The following is a 21,993-nucleotide window of genomic DNA, read 5'->3' as shown; positions in this document are numbered from 1 at the left end:
AATGAGAATAGATGTTGTTGTTGTTTAGTCGTTTAGTCATGTCCGACTCGTCGTGGACCAGAGCACGCCAGGCACGCCTGTCTTCCACTGCCTCCCGCAGTTTGGTCAGACTCATGTTTGTAGCTTCGAGAACACTGCCCAAACATCTCGTCCTTTGTTGTCCCCTTCTCCTTGTGCCCTCAATCTTTCCCAGCATCAGGGTCTTTTCCAGGGAGTCTTCTCTTCTCATGAGGTGGCCAAAGTATTGGAGCCTCAGCTTCACGATGTGTCATGAAAACCCCATGGACAATGAGAATAGATAATAAATAGATAATGAGAATAGAGGAGATGTTCTTCTTGTTGGCTTTGACTATGGGAATGTCAAGGTATAAGAAGAAGATTCCTAACACAATCTCTGAGGTTGAGGACAATAAGAGGGCAAAGGACATCAGGAGGATCCCTATATACTCTCCATAAGTGAGGAAGCTGATTACCTTGGGTATATATTTATACTGGGCCTTGTTTGGATGCTGATTTTCCAGACACTTGGTGCAATGTCCTTCATCTGCAACGAACAGGAGTAATGTTTAATTGAGTTTTTCAGCTTTTTTAGCCAGAAAGCTGCCTGGGGCCTTCAATGAAGCCAAGCTGATCACCTCCAGCATGCTGGTCTTCTGCAGTGTTTGGGTGTCCTTTGTGCCCACCTACCTGAGCACCAAGGGGAAATGCATGGTAGCCGTGCAGGTCTTCTCTTTGTTGGCCTCCAGTGCTGGGCTTCTCGGTTGTATCTTCCTACCTGAGTGCTACGTTATTGTACTGAGGCCTGATCTAAACATAAAGGAGCACTTGACAACAAAAACCTAAAGATGGCTTCTGATTCTCTAAGGACTCAGCTAAACAGCTGCAAATAAAACGTTTTAAATGTGTTGTAAAGTGCAATATACAACAGTGATCTATGCTAAATTCAATGTATTTGTAAAAAAAAAAAAAAATTTAAATTTAAAAAAGACATTTTCACAGCATTTTTTATGTGTGTAGATTTCACCTATGGATTCTTTTCAATTTTGATGTTTGATGTCCAGCACAACAGTTATGAAAACTACATACTTGTCATGTGACTGCAGCTTTTTCAATGTAATTTTCTCTTCCACTCAAGTAAATAATAATAATAATATTAATAATAACAATAAAAATAAATAAATATTTTTTTATTTATACCCCGCCCTTCCCGGCCAGAGCCCATCTCTGCGCGTAAACCGACTGTGCAGAGAGGGCGTGGGCAGAGGGGGACCTGCCTCCCCCCCGCTTTCTTCATGCTCCGGCTCTCCCTTGCATCCCCCGAGCCCTGCACCCCTTCCCCACTGGAGGCGTGGCTTCCCTCCTCCGCGGAGGAAGTGCTGCTTCTCACGATCTCTGGAGGCTCCCTGTCACCCAACTGCCCTTCCACCTCTCGCCTCTGAGCTGAGGCAGTTCCCTGACATCCGTGGTGTCTTTATTTTGGGGGAGGGATTTGAAAAGGGATCTTACCAGGAACATACAATTCAATCTGAGGGAGATTGAATTGCATAATAGTAAGAGGTTCTAACGAGCCTGCAACCAGATTTCTGCTATGCCTGAGAATGGGAATGTAAACTCTGCTAAGTAAAGGAACTTGTTAGTACAAGTTAGGAAGGATATTAATAAACAGTATGTCCTCTTCTTGCACCCTGAACATTCCCACACTACAATCAGCCCAAAGTCAGCCCAAAGTCACTAGACTCTTGTTAAACTTGGGAGCTACACCTCTGATTTCTCACAAACATGTTTCCACCCCACCTCCCAGCTCTGCCCCAGCCCCTTGAGTCACACAAGGACTCCAAGATGTCGCAGAAGTGAACTTCCCCCTTTATAATTATCAAAATCATGGTAATTTATCCTTATTCTTGCCAAAGCTCAAGAGATATTTCTAGGGATTGCACAAACATCAGAAGCAAGGGTACCACAAGGTTATTTATTGCACTGAACCGATGGGAGTGGGAAGATTAGTGCCCAGAATAAGAGTGTGATTGAGTCAAGATAGATATGCATGTACTTTAATGGTTCTGATTGAGAAGCGTATTGGTGAAACCACAGCAGATTGGGTGATGTAAGAACTCTTTTTCTCTTTTGCTGACTGGCTAGCTCTAGAGGAGAGAGGAGCCACTCACAAGGGAGGTCTAGGAGGCAGAGCCAAAATGAGAGTCCTGCTGCTTCTGCTTCTGCTGCTTCTCCTGATGCCCTTTCGAGTCTGTGAAAACCCAGAGGCAAAATGCCCCTTGAATCTGATCAAGGATGAAAATAAAGCACACAATTATTACCGGCCTGGAGACTTCCTCATCAGCGGAATCATATCCCCAAGAAATTTTCATAGGCAACTTCCGTATGTATTTTCCGACACCCCGCTAACCAGACTTGAGGGGTAAGTAAGTACTTGCAGGTGGAGGTCATGTTTCTGCATCTCCACGCCATTGGTTCCTATTTACTAGGGAAATAGCCCCTATTTCAGGGTGAAGAGCCTGTGGCCTTCCAAAAATTATACTGCGAAGTTTCCCTTCTGTCTTCAGGAAAAGTGCTGAATATAAAAGTAACATGTGCAAGAGTTACACAGTAATACATCCATAAGGGTAAGGATCAGTACAGAAGGAGGTCTGACGAAGGAAATCAGGACTAATAAAGGAGTCCGACAAGGCTGCCTGCTAGGTTCACTCCTATTCAACCTCTATATTAATAGTATTGTAACAAACTTGAACAAACTATACGAATTTTGCCAATCAGAGCAACTCGGAATTAATTACGCAAAATCAAAGGGGGGGCTAATGTACCCCCAAGTTTAATAGGAATATAGGTGGAAAGAAAATGACTCAAGTACCCTCAGAGAGTGTTGGTAGGTGTAAGAACTTGGGTGACAGTTAGAAATATTTTCTCCTGATATTTCGGTGAGCATTAGATTCTTTGTCATTCTTTTCCCCTTCCGCCTTCTGGAGTTTACTCCTGGAAGATGTTGGCATAATTGGTGTCAAAGTATAATGAGATTGAGAAGAGAGCAGTTTCCTCAGAGATAAAAAAGGCCAGCTGAGGTGGACCTCCTGAAAACAGGTCAAGGATATAGACATCTGTCATGACTCATTATGAAAGGGTTCCCCCCCCAAAACTTTTTATTGCTGAAGGAGAAACTCTGTGTGTGTGTGTTGGCTGATTTATAGCCTACTGCATCCATTAGTCTTTCAGCCTTCAGACCGAGTCAAGCTTCCAGTTTGACTACAACAACCTCATTGACTGCAGACTCTGATACAGACTGAGACAAGGTTTAATCTACTTTACTTAGGTAGTTTATAGTGTGTAGCTCTTGATATGCCAGTAGCTTCTAACTGTGTGCATATACTGTTAATAGTTGTCTTCTTAGAATCATAGAGACGTAGGATTGTAGAGTTAGAAGGGACCCCAAGGGTCATCTAGTCCAACCCCCTGCAATGCAGGAATTATTACCCGAGGCAACAAAAAAACACGAAACTTGAACTGTATGGGAAAGGAATTATCTTCATTGTCAACCCAGAAATGGCCGGGAATGGTAAAGAGTAATGATCTTGAAGTTCTGCTGCAGGAATCCTCTGGTTATACAACTACTATCTATGTGCTCTTAAAGCATTGTCAAATCTAAAAGAATTCCCCCCCCCCATTGGAATGACACAACCCCCCCAATCCCCAAACCCCGATAGAAAGTAATGTATGCAGTCAAGTGCAATGCATTTTGGGACTCAATTTGGCTCTGGGCATGGACCCATATTCCTAAGGATCCTTCCTCACTGCTGTGTCTGCCAGCTAATCTCATGGACCCAAGACAGTCTCAGAGAAAGGGAACAAGATGTGCATCTTGATGGCTTGCTTCAGAAAAGAGCTGCCCTGCCCATCATTGGTGGGGCTAAAAGTGACTTTTGTTGACAGCACAATCCATGCCTGCTGAAAAGAAAGTGCTACGGATGCAGTAGATAAGCAGGGTAGGGATTGCAGCCTTGTATCCCCTATTCCACAGACAAGAGTTCTCTGTTTCAGGAAAGGGGTATTTCCCCACTCCCTTTGAAGCAGCCAAGACTCCTGCAGCAACCACAGCCTTTGGGTGTGTGTGTGTGTGTGTGTGTGTGTGTGTGTTGTGTTTAGTTATATGAAGGCTGTGTGCTTCTATTCTGCAATGAAGTGTGAATTCGCCCATTTTTATTCTTAAGCAGCAAATGGGTTTTCACATTTGCAACAAGGATATGTCTCACACAAGCATACAGACCATTATTTGGGGTTCAAATAGTGTTTAGTTTTATTCAATGCTGAACAGCAGTTTGACGATTAATTATTATTATTGAATTGCAGGTTCACCCCTGTTTCCTACTGGTATGCCTTGTCCTTCTTGTTCACCATTCAAGAGATCAACCAGGATCCTAGGCTCTTACCCAACATCACCCTGGGCTACAACCTCTATGAGAACTATTTTGATGCCCGGAGGACATCTGAGGCCATGCTAGACCTGCTTGCTGGCCGGGAAGGCAATATTCCCAACTATCACTGTGGAAAACAAAGCAAACTCCTGGCTGTTCTTGAAGGAGCAAATTCTGTCATCTCGAAAGAGATTTCAGCCTTGTCAGGCATCTACAAAATCCCTCAGGTATTTGCAGGGGTGGGGTGCTGGAATGGAGGGATAGTGGAGAAGTTCAGCAATATAAGAGGAGCAAGAAAATCCTGAGCCATGGCTCCATGGGTTTTTCTTCAAAGCTTGATTGGTTGATTGATTGATTGATTGATTGATTGATTGATTTAATAAAACCAAGCCCCCACTACCTCACACACTCCCAGTGCTTCAGAATAAAACTCTCAGCTTCAGCCAGCACACATTTTGTTAGATGCTAATCATCCCAGGTTAGTATCTGGTCTTTTCTTCTGAAAGCAAAGTAAAACACCAAACTCGTCCATTCCCCACTAGATCAGTTATGGCTTTATTGCTCAGGCACTTGAAGAAGTTCAGTTCCCTTTTGTCTACCGGATCGTCCCCAAAGAAGAAACTCAGTACCAAGGGATTGTTGAGTTGCTCCTGCATTTTGGATGGACGTGGATTGGCCTCATTGCTCCAGACAATGACAATGGAGAAAGGTTCGCAAGTGCCTTGAGGTCTTTAATGATCAAGAAAGGAATTTGCATTGCATTATCAAAAAGATTTCCAGAAAAGAATGGTCATCAAATGCTTGGTCTAATTGAACCATTCATGACCTGGACACAAGTCAGTGTCATTGTTTACCACGAAATAAATCGAATGGGATGGATTCCAATCATGACACTACAAGGGACATTTGGGAAAGAAATTGGGGCAAAAATCTGGATTGCGGCAGCTTTTCAGGACACCAATACCTATATGTCCTCTCCTCCTGTTCTGTTCCAGTACATCCATGGTTCATTATCCTTTGTAATGAAGGCTCAAAGAAGGACCAGCTGTGGCTACAATAGTCCATACTCATCTGCTCTCCAACAATTTTGGAACACAGCATTTCGTTGTTCATATTCAAAGCATGTGTTGGCTGCAAAAGGCGAGACCAGATGCACAGAGGAGGAGAACCTGGAGATTCCGCCCAAAGAAGAGATGGAGACAGCCCTGTCTCAAGATAGCTACAACACTTACTTCAGTGTCCAAGTTGTTGCACATGCCTTAAATGCTGCCTATTCATCTAGATCAAAGTGGATGGTGATGGGAGGTGGAAGAGACTGGTTGGAACATCAAAGGCTGCAGCCATGGCAGGTAATTCTTTCCCCATTATTTCACACCGAACTTCATTGTCCCAGCCAGGTTTTTGTTTTTTTACAAAATGTGTGATGTTCTGTTGTGTTTTTGTATATTGGAAGTTGCGGCAAACCAGTCTGATGGGCAAGGTACAATGAAATGAAATGAAATGAAATGAAATGAAATACTACTAATAACTACAATAATAAATTCCAACTGCACAAGTTCCCCATCTCAACATACATAGAAAAGAAAAGCCAAATGAATGGAAAGCATTGTTTCTGCTTACTTACACCCTTTATCAGTAGGAGTTACTGGTTGACATCTACTATGCAAGCCTGGACAGTGTGTTTGGAGGTCCTGGGCCACCTAGAGCACAAGAATACCCGCTCACTCTCATTGTTATGGTCCAAAGGAAAGGAAAACAATATGTTGGGTACTAGGATGGATGCAGGAGTTGGCAGTAGGAGGAACACAAGATGCCCCCTAACCTGCTTTGGGACTCCAGATTTGTGTAGGGTTTACTCCTTAGCCTTTCCTTCTCCTGAAGATGCCTTACAGGGCAGCAGTGATGGGTTGTTCCTCAGGGTTTACTCCTGAAACATTTCTCACAAATGTGTATGGCTGCAAGGCTGCATCCAAGCTTCCCTTCTCCTAGAAGGGCTGGCTTCAGGGGCGTCTTGCCCATAGAGGAAAGTGGTGTGGGGCACCAGGGCGTCAAGGAAGAGGTGGAGGTTGTTTGGGCCTCCCGGCATCAGCTCGCTCCCCTCACCCGTCTCGCTGAAGCAGCGCCGCGCCCGAAGCCTCCATCTCTTCCCCGCCGGAGGAGCCCCCTCCAGCCGCTGCCCCCTTCCTCCAGCCCCACAAAGCTACTGGCAGCGCCGTAAACAGGTCAGCAACTCTGGGATACTCGGTGATGGGGGGCGCCATAGGGATCTTTGCACCATGGTGCCAGATATACTTAAGACGGCCCTGGCTAGTTTCTCAGGTTGCAAAAACCCCATCCAGCTTTCATTTCCCTCTATAGCACATGCAGTAACCACCTTCTTGACCATAGGACCCACTCTTGGTCTCACCCGCTCAATCCTCCAGAGCCTGGTTTTTTGTAGACAGAGGAGGTCCCTAACTCACCAAGAGCTTGAGACCCATCAGCCCCCCTCACCTGGTTTAGTCCAAGCCATTTCCCAGAGTGTGGCTGCTGTCACATGCTGACAGCTTCTAGGAGCCACGAGGGAGAGCGGAGGATCAAAGGTGGACAAACTACCTTCCCTAACACACCACACACCCCAGTGAATTCTACCCTTACATTGACTGCCTCTTAAATGCAGCATTCCAACTGTTTGACACATACACCCCAACTCCACATTTTGTATACACTTAAAAACCCCCAAAACCAACTGGAATCAAATTGAGTAGTGAGACAAAATGTCTGTCCGTTACTGAAGCAAATCCAATTTTGTGAGGCTTCTGGCAGAGGTCAAAGTTTTGCCAGAAGACCCCCACACTTTCTGGTGGTTCCTCCTTGCTGCCCACAGAGAGATCCAGCCTTCTCAGCTGGAGTTGGACCCTTCTCACCTCTTCCAGTGTAGTAGACTCGTAATCTGGTGAACCAGGTTTGCGTCTCCGCTCCTCCACCTGCAGCTGCTGGGTGAACTTGGGCTATTCACACTTCTTTGAAGTCTCTCAGCCCCACTCACCTCACCGAGTGTTTGTTGTGGGGGAGGAAGGGAAAGGAGAATGTTAGCCACTTTGAGACTCCTTAGGGTAGTGATAAAGCGGGATATCAAATCCAAACTCTTCTTCTTTTCTTCTTCCTCTGTCCCTGCTGAGTCTTGAAGATGCCCATCAACAGTGAGTAGCACCTAGAAAACAGACTGCACAGGCACAAGGGATCCTGGCCATAGGATTCTACACTTGGTTGAGATGGGCTCTCTTTCCATTTTATCTCAGCATTTATATACTGCCATGTGTCAAAAGCTGCCACGCCAGCTTACAATACAGTAAAACAAAACAAAACAGTTTTTAAAAGAACTGAATATAGTATAAAACACAATACAGAATACAGGCAGAATATCTGATGTTTCCCTGTCACTGCAGCTTCACCCTTTCTTAAGAGAAATCCAGTTTTCAAATGGCTCCATCGATGGACTGCATTTGGATGAAAATGGGAAGCTGCCAGCCGAGTTTGATATTGAGAACTGGGTGATGTTTCCCAATAAGTCTCGTGTCAGAGTGAAAATAGGGAGTATACAGACAAAGGCATCCGCTGACATGAACTTCACCATTAGCCCAGAAGCCATTGTGTGGCCAAAACGGTTTAACCAGGTAAGGGACACTTGATTCCATGTGACATTCCTTAAGCTGCGAATATTTTTGAATAATTCATGTGAGGCTTCAATTGCAATCCTTTGGACACTTAACAGGGAGTAGATCTCATGGGATATGGTGCAGGGGTTGGAACTGACAGCTCAGGGGGCCTCCACTGCATAAAATGCCTATGTGATGCGGATGGTATTTTATATCCATGGAGGAAATATATGCTTTCGTGTGCATGCAGACTTCAGCTTATACCCAGAACAAACTTAGTTGGTCTCTAAGGCGCTACTGGACAATTTTTTTTATTTATTTCGACTGCGTCAGATCAACACAGCTACCTACCTGAATCTAGAATCATTCTTTTTAAGCTAGCATCTTCAGTAGCTGATATGTTTTATTGCCTGTTTAGTTGCTGTTGCTTTGTTGTTGCTGCTGTTCAGAGATTGTTACTGTATCTTTTGCCTTAAATATACTTATCTGGGATATGAATGTTGAAGGAAACACACCAAAGAGATTTCCCTGCCATGTTGTTCTGCAACAGAAGCGCTCTTGTGAACAAAGGGTTCGGAGCCAGTGGAACCAGAGATCCAGTTGGTTTGTTTCCAAACTCTATGAATAACCTCTATAGACACAAAAATTCCTAACAATTTCCCCTTGATGTTCCTTTTTCTCTTTATGGCTAGACTGTGCCTTTCTCCAGGTGTACCAAAATCTGTCTGCATGGATCCAACAAAGTGGTTCAAGAAGGAAAGCCGATTTGCTGCTATTCTTGTGCTCCATGTGCAGAAGGGACAATCTCTACTTCTGAAGGTGGGTGACTCCAAGTTAGAAGGAGAATAGGAATAGGAATCTCTGGCCAAAATGTGGAAGAAGAAGTGGAGAACTTTGGATGCACTGCCCACAATGCATTTATTTAGGGATATAAAACGGTGCGCTCAGTGAGTAAAGAACCAAAACCACACGGGAAAAAAAATGAGTTTTTTTAAAAATTAAAATAGTAAATGTTCACTTAGTGAAAGCACATTACAAAATAAAATAAATCATATTAAAATTATTACATGGAAGAAATACAAAAATGTTTGTGCTACCTATTTAAAGACATATGTACAAACTTAATAGTGAGCAATTATCCTTCAAACAAATTTTCTCCAATCCAGCTAACTGAAATGTTGCTGGAGATGTTGGATAAATATATAAAAGTAAATGATTGCAAATAGACCAGAATGATAAAAGGAAAAAAACACACCCAAATGATATGGGCCCCAGAAGACAAAATATGAACGGTAAAAGCTCAAGGTAAAGAGGCATGTCGTTGGTATTTGGTGAAAGCTGTACAATGTCGACACCAGACACATGTCTGTGGAGGTGAGAGTTTCTCAGCTATTCCTATATCCCTCCTCTTTAGATGCAGATCATTGCATCAAATGTCCAGAAGATCAACATCCAAATAAAGACCGAGATCAATGTATCCACAAGATTATCACCTTCCTGGCTTATGAAGACTACTTGGGAATCGTTTTAGCTTTCCTTTCCCTATTCCTGTCTTTAACAACAGGCTTTGCCTTAGGAATCTTCATTAAATACAAGGAAACACCCATAGTCAAAGCCAACAACCGGGACCTCTCTTACATCCTCCTCATTTCTCTCCTGCTTTCCCTTCTGTCTTCCTTCCTGTTCATTGGAGAGCCAAAGAAAGCAACTTGCCTTCTCCGGCAAACAGCTTTCAGCATCATCTTCTCCACTGCAGTTTCTTCTGTGTTGGCAAAAACCATCGCTGTGGTGCTGGCCTTTCTTGCTACTAAGCCAGGAAACAGAGTGAGGAGATGGCTGGGGAAAAGTCTGATGAACTCTATTGTCATTTCCTGTTCCAGTGTCCAAGTGGTTATCTGCACCGTCTGGCTAGGGATCTCTTCTCCATTCCCAGAGTCTGACATGCACTCCCAGGCTGGGCAGATCATTGTGCAATGCAATGAAGGGTCTGTTGCTATGTTTTACAGTGCCCTGGGCTACATGGGCATCCTGGCTGCCATCTGCTTCGTGGTGGCTTTCCTAGCCAGGAAGCTGCCTGGGGCCTTCAATGAGGCCAAGCTGATCACCTTCAGCATGCTAGTCTTCTGCAGCGTTTGGGTGTCCTTTGTGCCCACCTACCTGAGCACCAAGGGGAAATACATGGTAGCTGTGCAGATCTTCTCTATTTTAGCGTCCAGTGCTGGGCTTCTCGGTTGTATCTTCCTCCCTAAGTGCTATATTATTGTACTGAGGCCTGATCTGAATACAAAGGAGCACCTAACAACTCAAATTAAAGATGCCATATGATCCTCTAAGGGCTCAGCTACACAGCTGCAAATAAAACATTTTATTTATTCTTTAATGTTCTTATGTTTCATCGGTAAACATAATCATATTACATCACAAGGCTTATTGTACTATAATTTGCAACATGTATACAAAGTTTATATACTAAAAGGAGAAGGAAAAACAAAAAAAGTTTCCAAAATCATATATGTACCAAGACATTGGACTTCCTGTCTATCCTGTTGTATATTCATTTTTTTTACAAATGATTGTACTCTTTTATTGTATATTTCTTTACATTTTATCTAATACATTCCTATATCAATATGTACCCTTGGTTTTATTTCTCAACGTCTCCAACGTCAATTGAATGATAGCATAGATAATGACCCTTTACTGTATTTTTGAACATATATCTTATATCTATCCCTGTTTTGCATTAATTTTTGTTTTGAGTTGCCTCTCAGGCTATTTGTCAACTGCGCCATTTCAGCAAATTCTTGTAGCTTGTTACGCCAATCTGTGCTACATTATTGTACTGAGGCCTGATCTGAATACAAAGGAGCACCTAACCACAAAAATTAAATATGTCATGTGATTCCCTGAGGACTCAGCTAAATAGCTGCAAATAAAACATTTTAAATGTGTTTTGAAGTGCAATTTACAAATGTGACAGCAGATGACAACAGCGAGCTATGCAAAATTCAATGTATTTTTCAAAAAGTTTTTTCTCTTCCTTTCCCATAAATAAGATGATGAAAATGTATTTGTAATGTTGGGGCTCCGCTAGGGGCGCCTTGGAAGATGGCCGACAATACCATCTCTCCAGCTCACACAAGAAGAAGAAGAAGAAGAAGAAGAAGAGGAGGAAGAGTTTGGATTTGATATCCCGCCTTTCACTCCCTTTAAGGAGTCTCAAAACAACAAACACTCTGTGAGGTGAGTGGGGCTGAGAGACTTCAAAGAAGTGTGACTAGCCCAAGGTCACCCAGCAGCTGCATGTGGAGGAGCGGAGACGCGAACCCGGTTCCCCACATTACGAGACTACCGCTCTTAACCACTACACCACACTGGCTCTCTTAAGGGGCTGAGATGGGAGTAAATCAGCCTCCCATTTTTCTTCCCGGTGTAAGGGAAGATGCAGCCTCGTCTGCGGTTGCCCATAAATCATCCCCAAGTTTGAAAGAAGGAGGGGGTGAGGGCACTGGACGGAAAGCCCTCGAGCGAGCTCAGATCTCCCAAACGCTGTCTCTGAGAGCGACCCTAGTTGCATTTCTTACGATAAAAAATTGGATATACCGTAAGCTTTTGCGCATGCTTCGAGCGAAGAAAAGGGTACGTTAGCTGCTAATTAAGCCTGGCACTGAGACGTTAAAAGTGATGGATTGGACTGGAAAGAAGATAACGTCAAAGAAGAACAACTACGCCGTTATGTTGAAATGAAATGGAAAGACTTTTTCTTTTCTTATTACGATATTATCTAACAACCCACACACACCCCCAGAAGAAACGTCAATACGACCTATAGCAAGTGAGATTGGAAAATAAACTGTGTGGAAATAAAAATGTCAACTGAAGCTTTTGTTTTTTGAAATATCTGGAAAGAAAATAAAAGGCTCTCTTGTGACGCAGTTTTTAATCGGGATCCGCCATTATGAGACAGACTATGTTGCGAGATTAATAGTCATAGGGGAGGTGAGCCATTACTCTGTTATCATGTTTGTATTCTAAGTTTGACTTGGCAAATCTTCTCTGGAAAGGCTAATTTATGGAGCAACTTGTCTGGGAAAATTAATGAGCAAACGCCTAGATTTTATTTCATCGGAACTGAGAAAGATGGCGTCTGCCGCTCGAGGAGGACTTTTGGATCAGCGTGTGATTTATTGCAAACAAAAGATTTACCAGCTTTAAAAAAAGGGAGAGTCTTACAAAGTTCACACAGAAACATATTATTGCTTACTTTAACTTGCCTGTGGAAACAACTCAGAGGTTATTAAGAAGAAAAAGGATAAAAACAAGAAGATTGAAAGATGGGAGTGGTGAACACTAAAAGCAGCAGAAATATGAGATGATTGGACCCTACTGAACTCGAAGCATGGGAACCCCCAACACAAATTTATAATTCGGCAAAATATTTGGACTTTATGATATGTATTGGTATAATTTGGAATAATTAATGTTGGTTTGTTAAATGGAAAACTTCATAAAAATTATTATAAAAAAGAAAAGAAAATGCATTTGTAACATTGGGGTGTGTGCAGTGTGCAGTCAGCTCGCCAGTGAATTGCGTAACTGAAGCCACAGCATTGTAGAAGAAAATATGTCAGACAGTTAACTAAGGTCAGCAATAGTATATTGTACTGGCACATAGTAGAACAACTATGTACAACACAGTTCTTTTAGCATCCCTAGAGCCCAAGGAAGGTCGGTGGCCGAGCACCCACAAATTTTGGTGCCAGGGCCATGCATGCTGCATGGCACCCATGGCACCGGGCACCCCCTATTGTGCGGGCAAAATGGCACTACTGTTCATGTGAGCCATGGTTGTAAACTTACAGATAATGTTAAAAGATCCAGTCAAACTTCTTCATTTAGTCAAATGGTTGCCATTCAAACTTCCTTCTAAGCTTGTTCTGCTGCCTAACATGGACCTCAGAGAGCACAGCACCTCTACTAACAACCACCATCACTAGCCTAACCCTGTTTTGTCTATAGTGGCGCATTTCAAGTAAGACCTGCTCACCTCCCACTCATGAACAGGGAAGGGGGTGTTGCAGAGGCTCCCCCTAAGACTTCCTCCCTCTTAGTTGGAGTGCTAATTTGGCATCTACCAAGCTCCACTAAGCTCCTGGTTGAAGGATCTGTGTGTATTGCTGGAGCCTGAATGAAGTGTCTGGGTGGCTGATGTTACTCTGTGATTTATATGGGGATTTGTAATGTTTTTGTCCCATTGATACACTTTAAACCCATCTATTACACCTTTCATAAATGCCAGTATTTCTTGTATTTCTTCTTCACTTCATGTTTGCAGTTTCTTTTGTTTCTTTTTTCTAAAGATCAGTTAATAGCTGTGTGCTGGGAATCTGTTTCCATGAACCTGCACAATTTGATGCTGAGCCAAGAAGGCATCTCTCAACTCCATAAGAAAGATATATTTTCCTGCAGTACCCTATGCCTTGTTAGCCAGAATTCCCATTAAGTTCGATGGGAAACACAGAACCTGGACTTACTTACCTGGGAGTAAGCCCATGGGGCATATGCCTTAAAGAAACAAGCAGTTGATAATTCTTAATGATCTAACTGTGGGTTGGTTTTTGTGGGGATCAGAGGCTTGCATGTCTCTGAACAGGGCTGAATTTAGGTTTGATGAGGCCCCAAGCGACTGAAGATTATGGGACCCTTCATATGTCCAGCTGTCCTTTGTCAACAACAAATTGTCACTGGTTTTTGTGCTGAATATAGGATATACTGTAATTTATGGACCTAATAGGTCCATACACAACACAAAACACTGTTGCTGTATGTTTATATTATTTGTTTTTTATCCTATATTTTGGAAATGTACATGCAGTTTGTTTCCCTTTAACCTTTTTGGGGGGCCCCAAGAGAGTGAGGCCCTAAGCTGTAGCTTGTTTAGCTTATACGTAAATCTGGCACTGTCTCTGAATACCATTTGTTGTGGAACAAGACCACCAAAGGGCTGTTACCTCCATGCCTTGCTTGTGAGCTTCCCAAAGGTGTATGATCAGACCCTGCAATATGTGGGATGCTGGACTAGATGGGACTTGGTCTCATCTGGCTGCAGAGCTTTCCTAATGCTGTTGAGGCCAAACTTACACACACACACACACACACACACACACGTCACACTTTGGCCCAGCAGCTGTGACTTCTTGTAAACATGTTTTCTCCCAGCTCTGCACCTGCCACCCAAGCTGCACAATGACTCCAGGTGGTTGCAGTGGTCAAATGTATTCTCCTTATAATTATCAAAACCATACTATTTATTCTTGCCAAGATCAAGAGATATTTCCGGAGGTTGCCATCACAGCACAATCAAGGGCAGCAGGAGGTTATATCTAGCTCTGTGCCTGGGGAGAAAGGTTGATGCAGAGAATAGCTGATATGTCAGAGACAGTCTGAATGAACAGCTGAGGCAAACCTGAATGTTACCCACACTGGGAAAGTCACTGCGGCTTTCCTCTTGCAAGTGCTTTTGACTTCTGATTATCTGGCTGGGGAGGAGAGAGGAGAGGTACCTATTTATCTACTTACACTTTGATCTGCTTTCTAGCTGCTAGGTTGGCAGGAGCAGGGACCGAGCAACAGGAGCTCGCCCCATCGTGGGGATTCAAACCACCAACCTTTTGATCAGCAAACCATGGGCTCTGTGGTTTAACCCACACCACCACCCGCATGTAGGAGGTACAGGCAAAATGTTTTCCCTCCTGCTTCTCCTGCTAATGACACATGGAGACTGCGAAAATCTAGGAACAGAATGTCACTTGAATCTGATCTGGGAAGAAAGTCGAACACAGAATTACTACCGGCCCGGAGACTTCATAATTGCTGGGATCATATCTCCAAGTATGTGGACTAGAGAAGAGCCATACATTTTTTCCCAGACTCCCTCAAAGAGGCAGGCATGGTAAGTAATTAGATGCCACTGGATCTCATGCTTCTCCAACACCCCTCCAATAGTTTCTACTTAATTCATAATAATAAAGGCAATTTTCCACTTTGAAGGCTGTGTTCTTTCTTTCTTTCTTTCTTTCTTTCTTTCTTTCTTTCTTTCTTTCTTTCTTTCTTTCTTTCTTTCTTTCTTTGCAATGGAATTTGCAATTTCCTAGTGTTTATTTTTAAGTAGTAAATAGATTTACACCTTGTAACTAGGTGATCCTCAAATGAAGAGTGGTGTATGAATTTATTAAATAAATAAAAAAAAAAATATATTCCTTGTCTCAGCCCAAACTACAAACATACATATCATTGTTTGGGGATGAGCTACTTTGAGAATGCCTCGAAATAACATTTGTTTTCTTTGCATGGTGAATAGGTTTCTGACATTTTTTATTTGATGTTTCATTGCAGTTTCACACCTAGGTTCCACTGGCACATCTCGTCCTTCTTGTTCTCCATTCAGGAGATCAACCAGAATTCCAGGTTCTTACCCAACATCTCCTTGGGCTACAACCTCTTTGAGAACTTTTTGGATGCAAGGATGACTTCTGCTGCCATGCTAGACCTGCTTGCAGGGGGGCAAAGCAATATTCCAAACTATAACTGTGGAGAATGGAATAACCTACTGTCTGCTCTTGAAGGGGGCAATTCTGTCATCTCGAAAGAGATTTCAGTCATGTCTGGCATCTACAAAATCCCACAGGTATGAAGGATAGGGACAAGAAGGGTCTGAGGAGAGCTACAGCTGTATAAATTCCACTTTCTGTCCAGGAGAGTCAATAAGGGAAATGAAAAAGTGAGAAAATCCTTAGTGATAGTAGATCTTGCTTCCAGCATCCACCAACGTGGCACTCTCCAAATATTTCAGACTAAAACTGCAATCAACCGCAGCACGCACATTTTTTTCAGACAATAACAGATAATAAGATAATAAGATAATACAGTTTCTGTTCCTTTTCCTGAAAAGCAAACAAATCACTTATCTCTTCCTTTCCTCACTAGATCAGTTATGGCTTTATGACTCAGACACTGGATGAGAAAACTGAAGTCCCCTTTGTCTACCAAATGGTGTCCAAGAGGGAAACTCAGTATTGGGGGATTGTCAAGTTGCTCCTGAATTTTGGATGGACATGGACTGGCCTCTTGGTTTCAGACAATGATAACGGAGAAAGGGTCTTGAGTGCCTTGACACCTCTGATGATCAACAATGGAATTTGCATTGCCTTATTAAAAAGAATACCAGAAGATAACTTAAATCCATACCTCATCCCAAGTGAACCATTTACCATATGGGACAAAGTCAAAATATTTGTTTACTATAAAAGCAGTCCAGGGGCATGGACTGCACTCATGATAATACAACAATTGCTTGAGAAACAAATTGGGGGGAAAGTCTGGATCTCAACAGGTCTTCTAGACATTAATACTAGTTTCAATGCTAATCCTGATTTCTTCCAATACATCCATGGATCTTTGTCCTTCATAATGAAGCCCCAACTAAGGAAAAATTACCAATACTGTAATCCACTTTCCACATTTCTTCAGCAGTTTTGGCATAAAGCATTTCATTGTTTATATAGAAAGCACACATTGGCTGAAAAAGGTCGGACAAGATGCACAGAGAATGAGAAACTGGAGATGGTGCCTGAAGAGGAGCTGGAGAGAGCCCTGTCTCAAGACAGCTACATCACTTACTTCAGTGTCCAAGCTGTGGCTCAGGCTTTGAATGCTGCATATTCATCCAGATCAAAGGTCATGCTGATGGCGAGTGGAGGAGACAGGCTGGAACATCAAAGGCTACAGCCATGGCAGGTATTTCCTTTTCCTTGTTGCAAATTGCAACTCATTTTCCCACCACTGGATTCAGATTTAGGACTGAGATTTTTATTTCTTTTTGCTCCCTTTGGTGGAAAATCTCATTAGTGAGACTTGTGGCAGAAGCAGACCTTTCTGCCTATACTGGTTATGTCAGAACAGTCCCCCACCATCTAGTTCTTCCTCTCTGGTGAGAGATGCAGCCATCATAGCAGAAGTTGGTTCCTCCTCATCTCCCATTGTGTCTCTGCTGGGACTTGAAATTGCCCATCAACTGTTCAACAGCAGGAACAGAGAACACAGTTCTCCTAGACTCGGTCTTCCCCATTATGGTATGATGTGATTCAATTCTATATTAATATCTAAACTTTTGCATGATAAAATTGGCCATTGTCAAAAGAATGCAGGGTGGTTTAATGACTTGGATAGTATGATAGACACTATAAAACTACAGAAAAAACATGAAAAGCAAAAAGCTTCTCAGTCTGCTGGAAAAGCTGTTGAAATAAACATATTTATTTTGAAAGGATAATAGAAGACAATGTCCTCCTTTGTGGCATTGTGCAAGTTCTACTGAAAGCAGCTACACTTTGAAGGGAAAGGAGAGACTTCACATTTGTAAGCTTTCACATTATCTAGAGTCCTGAGGAAGCAAGGTTTCAACCTAGTGATACAGTGAGCAGCTGAGGAAATGGTGTTCTGTTCATAAGGGTCTAACTGTGTACTAGGAGTGCCAATATGGCCCCTATGCCTGGGCCTGTAGGTGTCATGCAGCGTGCATGGCTCTGGCAGCAAAATATGTGGATGCCCGACCCCTTCATGGGGAATTTTGTCAGTGCTTGGGGACCCAGAGCCCCATGGAGTTGGCATCTATGCTGTGCACTGATTTGTAGGATTTGTAGGACCATCTATGTTTAAAAAGTGTGGTATTTGTGCTATTTTTAAAGAAGTATTTTTATTGTCTTTTGTATTTATCTTATTCTCCAGAAACCTTTTATATATATATATACAATGAGTTGCCTACAAATGTTCTAATAAAGAAAAAGGAATGGTTGCAAAAGGCTCATAAGTCCAGGTGAAATGTGCACAGACCCCAATTCCTAGGAGATTAGAGGTCAAAGTGTAGAGGGCTTATATTCAACTTTTCTATTTCATAAATGCTGGTGTTTTTTCCTGCCGTTCCAGCTTCACCCATTCTTAAGAGGAATCCAGTTTTTGAATACTTCCATGGGCAGCCTCAGATTGGATGAGAATGGGCAGATACCAGCCTACTATGACATTGAGAACTGGGTGATGTTTCCCAATAAGTCTCGTATAAGAGTGCCGGTTGGGAGTATAGGGAGAGACGGATCCAGTGACATGAAGTTCACAATCAACTCACTAGCCATTGTGTGGCCCAAGTGGTTTGAGAAGGTATGGCATATTTTATCCCACATGACATCTGTAAAGCTCTAATCACTAACTGAATCATTCCAAGGGCACTTTGACTACAACCCTTTGCAACACCTGCTGGGGAGTAAGGGCTCACTGACACTTCCATTTGTGCCACAATGCGACTTACAAGTCCTGATCTGTGTCTGAGCAGGGTTTTGTTTTTGTCTTTTGTCCCAGCACTTTCCTGTGGAAACCTGAGTGCCATTTGCTTTGATTCAGTGTTAAAATGTGGGTTTTCTTAGGGAAAGTCCTGAGACAGACAGGAAGGAAGGAAGGAAGGAAGGAAGGAAGGAAGGAAGGAAGGAAGGAAGGAAGGAAGGAAGGAAGGAAGGAAGGAAGGAAGGAAGGAAGGAAGGAAGGAAGGAAGGAAGGAAGGAAGGAAGGAAGGAAGGAAGGAAGGAAGGAAGGAAGGAAGGAAGGAAGGAAGGAAGGAAGGAAGGAAGGAAGGACTGCTTTGACACGGAGCTTTAAAGCATGGACCTGTGACTAGAAAGATGGCCGAAAAGGCAGTGTGGATACGCCCTAATCAGTGTAGTGCAGGGTTTTCAAAAGTCAGCCCAGGGGGTGAATGAGAATCACGTCCAGACTTCAGGAAGTAAAGAGTGGAAAGGAGAGCTTTTGCTCCCTGGATATTGATGGCATCTCCTGGCCTCAGTGCTTGGACAGTTAACAAGCATGGTGTTAGCTTTGGAAAAAGAATAATAAAGTAAGCATAATTTAGGAGGCAGCTTTTGTTTTTTTGCTGTTTTAAGTAATATTTATTAGAGGTTTAACAGTTACAGAAAAGAAAAAAGGGGGAAAAATAGAAAATTTAACAAACAATACATCAAAAATAGAAAGAAAAAACAGTACAACAGAACAACAAGAAAAAACAAAAACATTTTAAAAACACATTCAAATTTAATATCTTTATTTTTCATTTGCTTGTTTCCTCGACTTCCTCACACCTCCCTTTTTTGTATTCTAGTTCAAATTAGCTAATTAAGCAAATCCTTTCCCTCTTTCTCAATTTTTTGTTCTATAATTTATCTTAACACGATCTAATTCAAAATTTTCCACTTTAGCCCATTAACAATCAGTTTTTGCATAATTCTTAATAACATTTCTGCTAAAACCATATAACTTCATTCCAGTATTCTTCTAACATTCATTAATTTTGCAATATTTTTGTAAATATACTTTAATTTTTTTCCAATCTTCTTCCATTGACTCTTCTCCCTGGTCTAGGATTCTGCCGGTCATTTCCGCCAATTCCATGTAGTCCATCAGCTTCATCTGCCATTCTTCCCGGGTGGGTAGATCTTGTGTCTTCCAATCCTTTGCAATAAGTATTCTTGCTGCTGTTGTGGCGTACATAAAAAAGGTTCTATCCTTCCTTGGCACCAATTGGCCGACCATGCCCAGGAGAAAGGCCTCTGGTTTTTTCAAAAAGGTATATTTAAATACCTTTTTCATTTCGTTATATATCATTTCCCAGAAGGTCTTAATCCTTGGGCACGTCCACCAAAGGTGAAAGAAAGTACCTTCCGTCTCTTTGCATTTCCAACATTTATTATCAGGCAAGTGATAAATTTTTGCCAGCTTGACTGGTGTTATGTACCACCTGTAAATCATTTTCATTAAATTCTCCTTTAAGGCATTACATGCCGTAAACTTCATACCTGTGGTCCATAACTGTTCCCAGTCAGCCATCATAATGTTATGCCCAACATCTTGTGCCCATTTAATCATAGCAGATTTCATCTTGAGTATTCCATTTCAGCAGCAAGTTGTACATTCTTGACAGATTCTTAACCTTGGGTTCTAACAATTCTGTTTCTAATTTTGATTTTTCCACCTGGAAGCCTATTTTTTTTGTCCAAATTATATGCCTCCATTATTTGATAATAATGGAGCCAATCTCTCACTCTATTTTTCAATTTTTCAAAACTCTGCAATTTTAGCCTGTCTCCCTCTTGCTCCAGAATTTCCCAATACTTCGGCCATTTGGCCTCCATATTAAGTTTTTTCAATGCCTTCGCTTCCATTGGTGACAACCATCTTGGGGTTTTATTTTCTAACAGGTCCTTATACCTTATCCAAACATTAAACAATGCTTTTCTGATAATGTGATTCTTAAAGGCCCTATGAACTTTAACCTTGTCATACCACAAATATGCATGCCAGCCAAATGCATTGTTAAAACCTTCCAGATCCAAAACATCAGTGTTTTCATGAAGCATCCATTCTTTCAGCCAGCAAAATGCGGCTGATTCATAGTAGAGTTTAAGGTCTGGCAGGGCAAATCCACCTCTTTCTTTAGCATCTGTTAATATCTTAAATTTTATTCGAGGTTTCTTGCCCTGCCAGACAAATCTAGAAATTTCTCTCTGCCACTTCTTGAAACAGTCCATTTTGTCTACAATTTGCAATGTTTGAAACAGAAACAGCAACCTTGGCAATACATTCATCTTTATGACAGCAATTTGGCCTAACAATGATAATTTCAAATTTGACCATATTTCTAAATCCTTTCTCACTTCAGACCAGCATTTTTCATAATTATCCTTAAATAAGTTCACATTTTTCGCAGTCATACTAACCCCCAAATATTTCACTTTCTTAACCAATATTAATCCTGTCTCCTTCTGAAACTTTTCTCTCTCCATCGCAGTTAAGTTTTTCTCTAAAACCTTAGTTTTCATCTTGTTTAGCTTAAAACCTGCTACCTGACCAAAATCTTGAATTAATTCCAATACTCTTTTAGTGCTAAATTCTGGCTCCTGTAAGGTCAATACCAAATCATCAGCAAATGCTTTCAGTTTGTACTGTTTTGCTCCCACTTGAATACCCTTAACCAATTGGTCCCTTCTTATCATGTTCAGCAAAACCTCCAGGACCAATATAAAAAGCAATGGAGAGATTGGGCACCCTTGTCGTGTTCCTTTCTCGATCTTAAATTCTTCCGTCACCACATTATTCACAATTAGTTTGGCCTTCTGTTCTGAATAGATTGCACCTATACCATTTCCAAAGCCTTCACCCACCCCCATCCCCTGTAAATTCTTTTTCATAAAGCTCCAAGAAATGTTGTCAAAGGCTTTCTCCGCGTCCACAAATATCAAAACTGCTTTAGTGTTGATCTTCACTTGTAGTTTTTCAATAATATTAATTATATTCCTCGTATTATCAGACAAGTGTCTGCCCGGGAGAAAGCCCGCTTGATCTTTATGTATTACTTCTGCTAATACCTTTTTTAATCTTTTAGCCAATATATCTGCAAAAATTTTGTAATCCACACTGAGCAGTGATATGGGGCGGTAATTCTTAAGTTGTGTTTTTTCCGTCTCTGTTTTCGGTATAAGTGTAATGTAGGCTTCTTTCCACGACTCAGGTGCCTTTTCCCCCTCCAATATTTCATCACAGATTTCCTTTAAAGGTTGTATTAACCATTCTTTCAAAGATCTGTAATATCTTGCGGTCAGTCCATCCGGTCCTGGGGATTTACCCAGTTGCATGTTCTGAATGGCCCCTTCTACTTCCTGCACTGTAATTTTATGGTTCAACATTAACTTATTTTCCTGGGAGATTTTTTGTAGTCCATTAATTTTCAAAAATCTGTCAATGTCTATTTCTTTCTGCTTCTCCTGGGTATATAGTTGTTTAAAATACTTCTGGAAGGACTTTCTAATTTCCACTGGATTCTGTATGTTCTTTCCTTC

General features: G+C 42.0%; 1 protein-coding gene across 1 annotated transcript; it reads left to right on the top strand.

Annotated features, from left to right (window-relative positions):
• Positions 1-4,501: 4,501 nt before the first annotated feature.
• LOC310672898 (vomeronasal type-2 receptor 26-like) lies at positions 4,502-10,384 on the top strand (the record flags this gene model as incomplete). The annotated part of the gene is made up of 5 exons (XM_083430551.1): positions 4,502-4,648; positions 5,543-5,770; positions 7,850-8,077; positions 8,752-8,878; positions 9,474-10,384. 5 exons carry the CDS (start codon positions 4,502-4,504, stop codon positions 10,382-10,384), a joined length of 1,641 nt encoding a protein of 546 aa, XP_083286677.1.
• Positions 10,385-21,993: the final 11,609 nt, after the last annotated feature.

This window comes from Podarcis tiliguerta (assembly GCF_965153285.1).
Source record: "Podarcis tiliguerta genome assembly, chromosome: 2".
Lineage (NCBI taxonomy): Eukaryota > Metazoa > Chordata > Lepidosauria > Squamata > Lacertidae > Podarcis > Podarcis tiliguerta.
The sequence above is the reverse complement of the archived record's forward strand: the minus strand, read 5'-3'. Positions and strand labels throughout refer to the sequence as shown.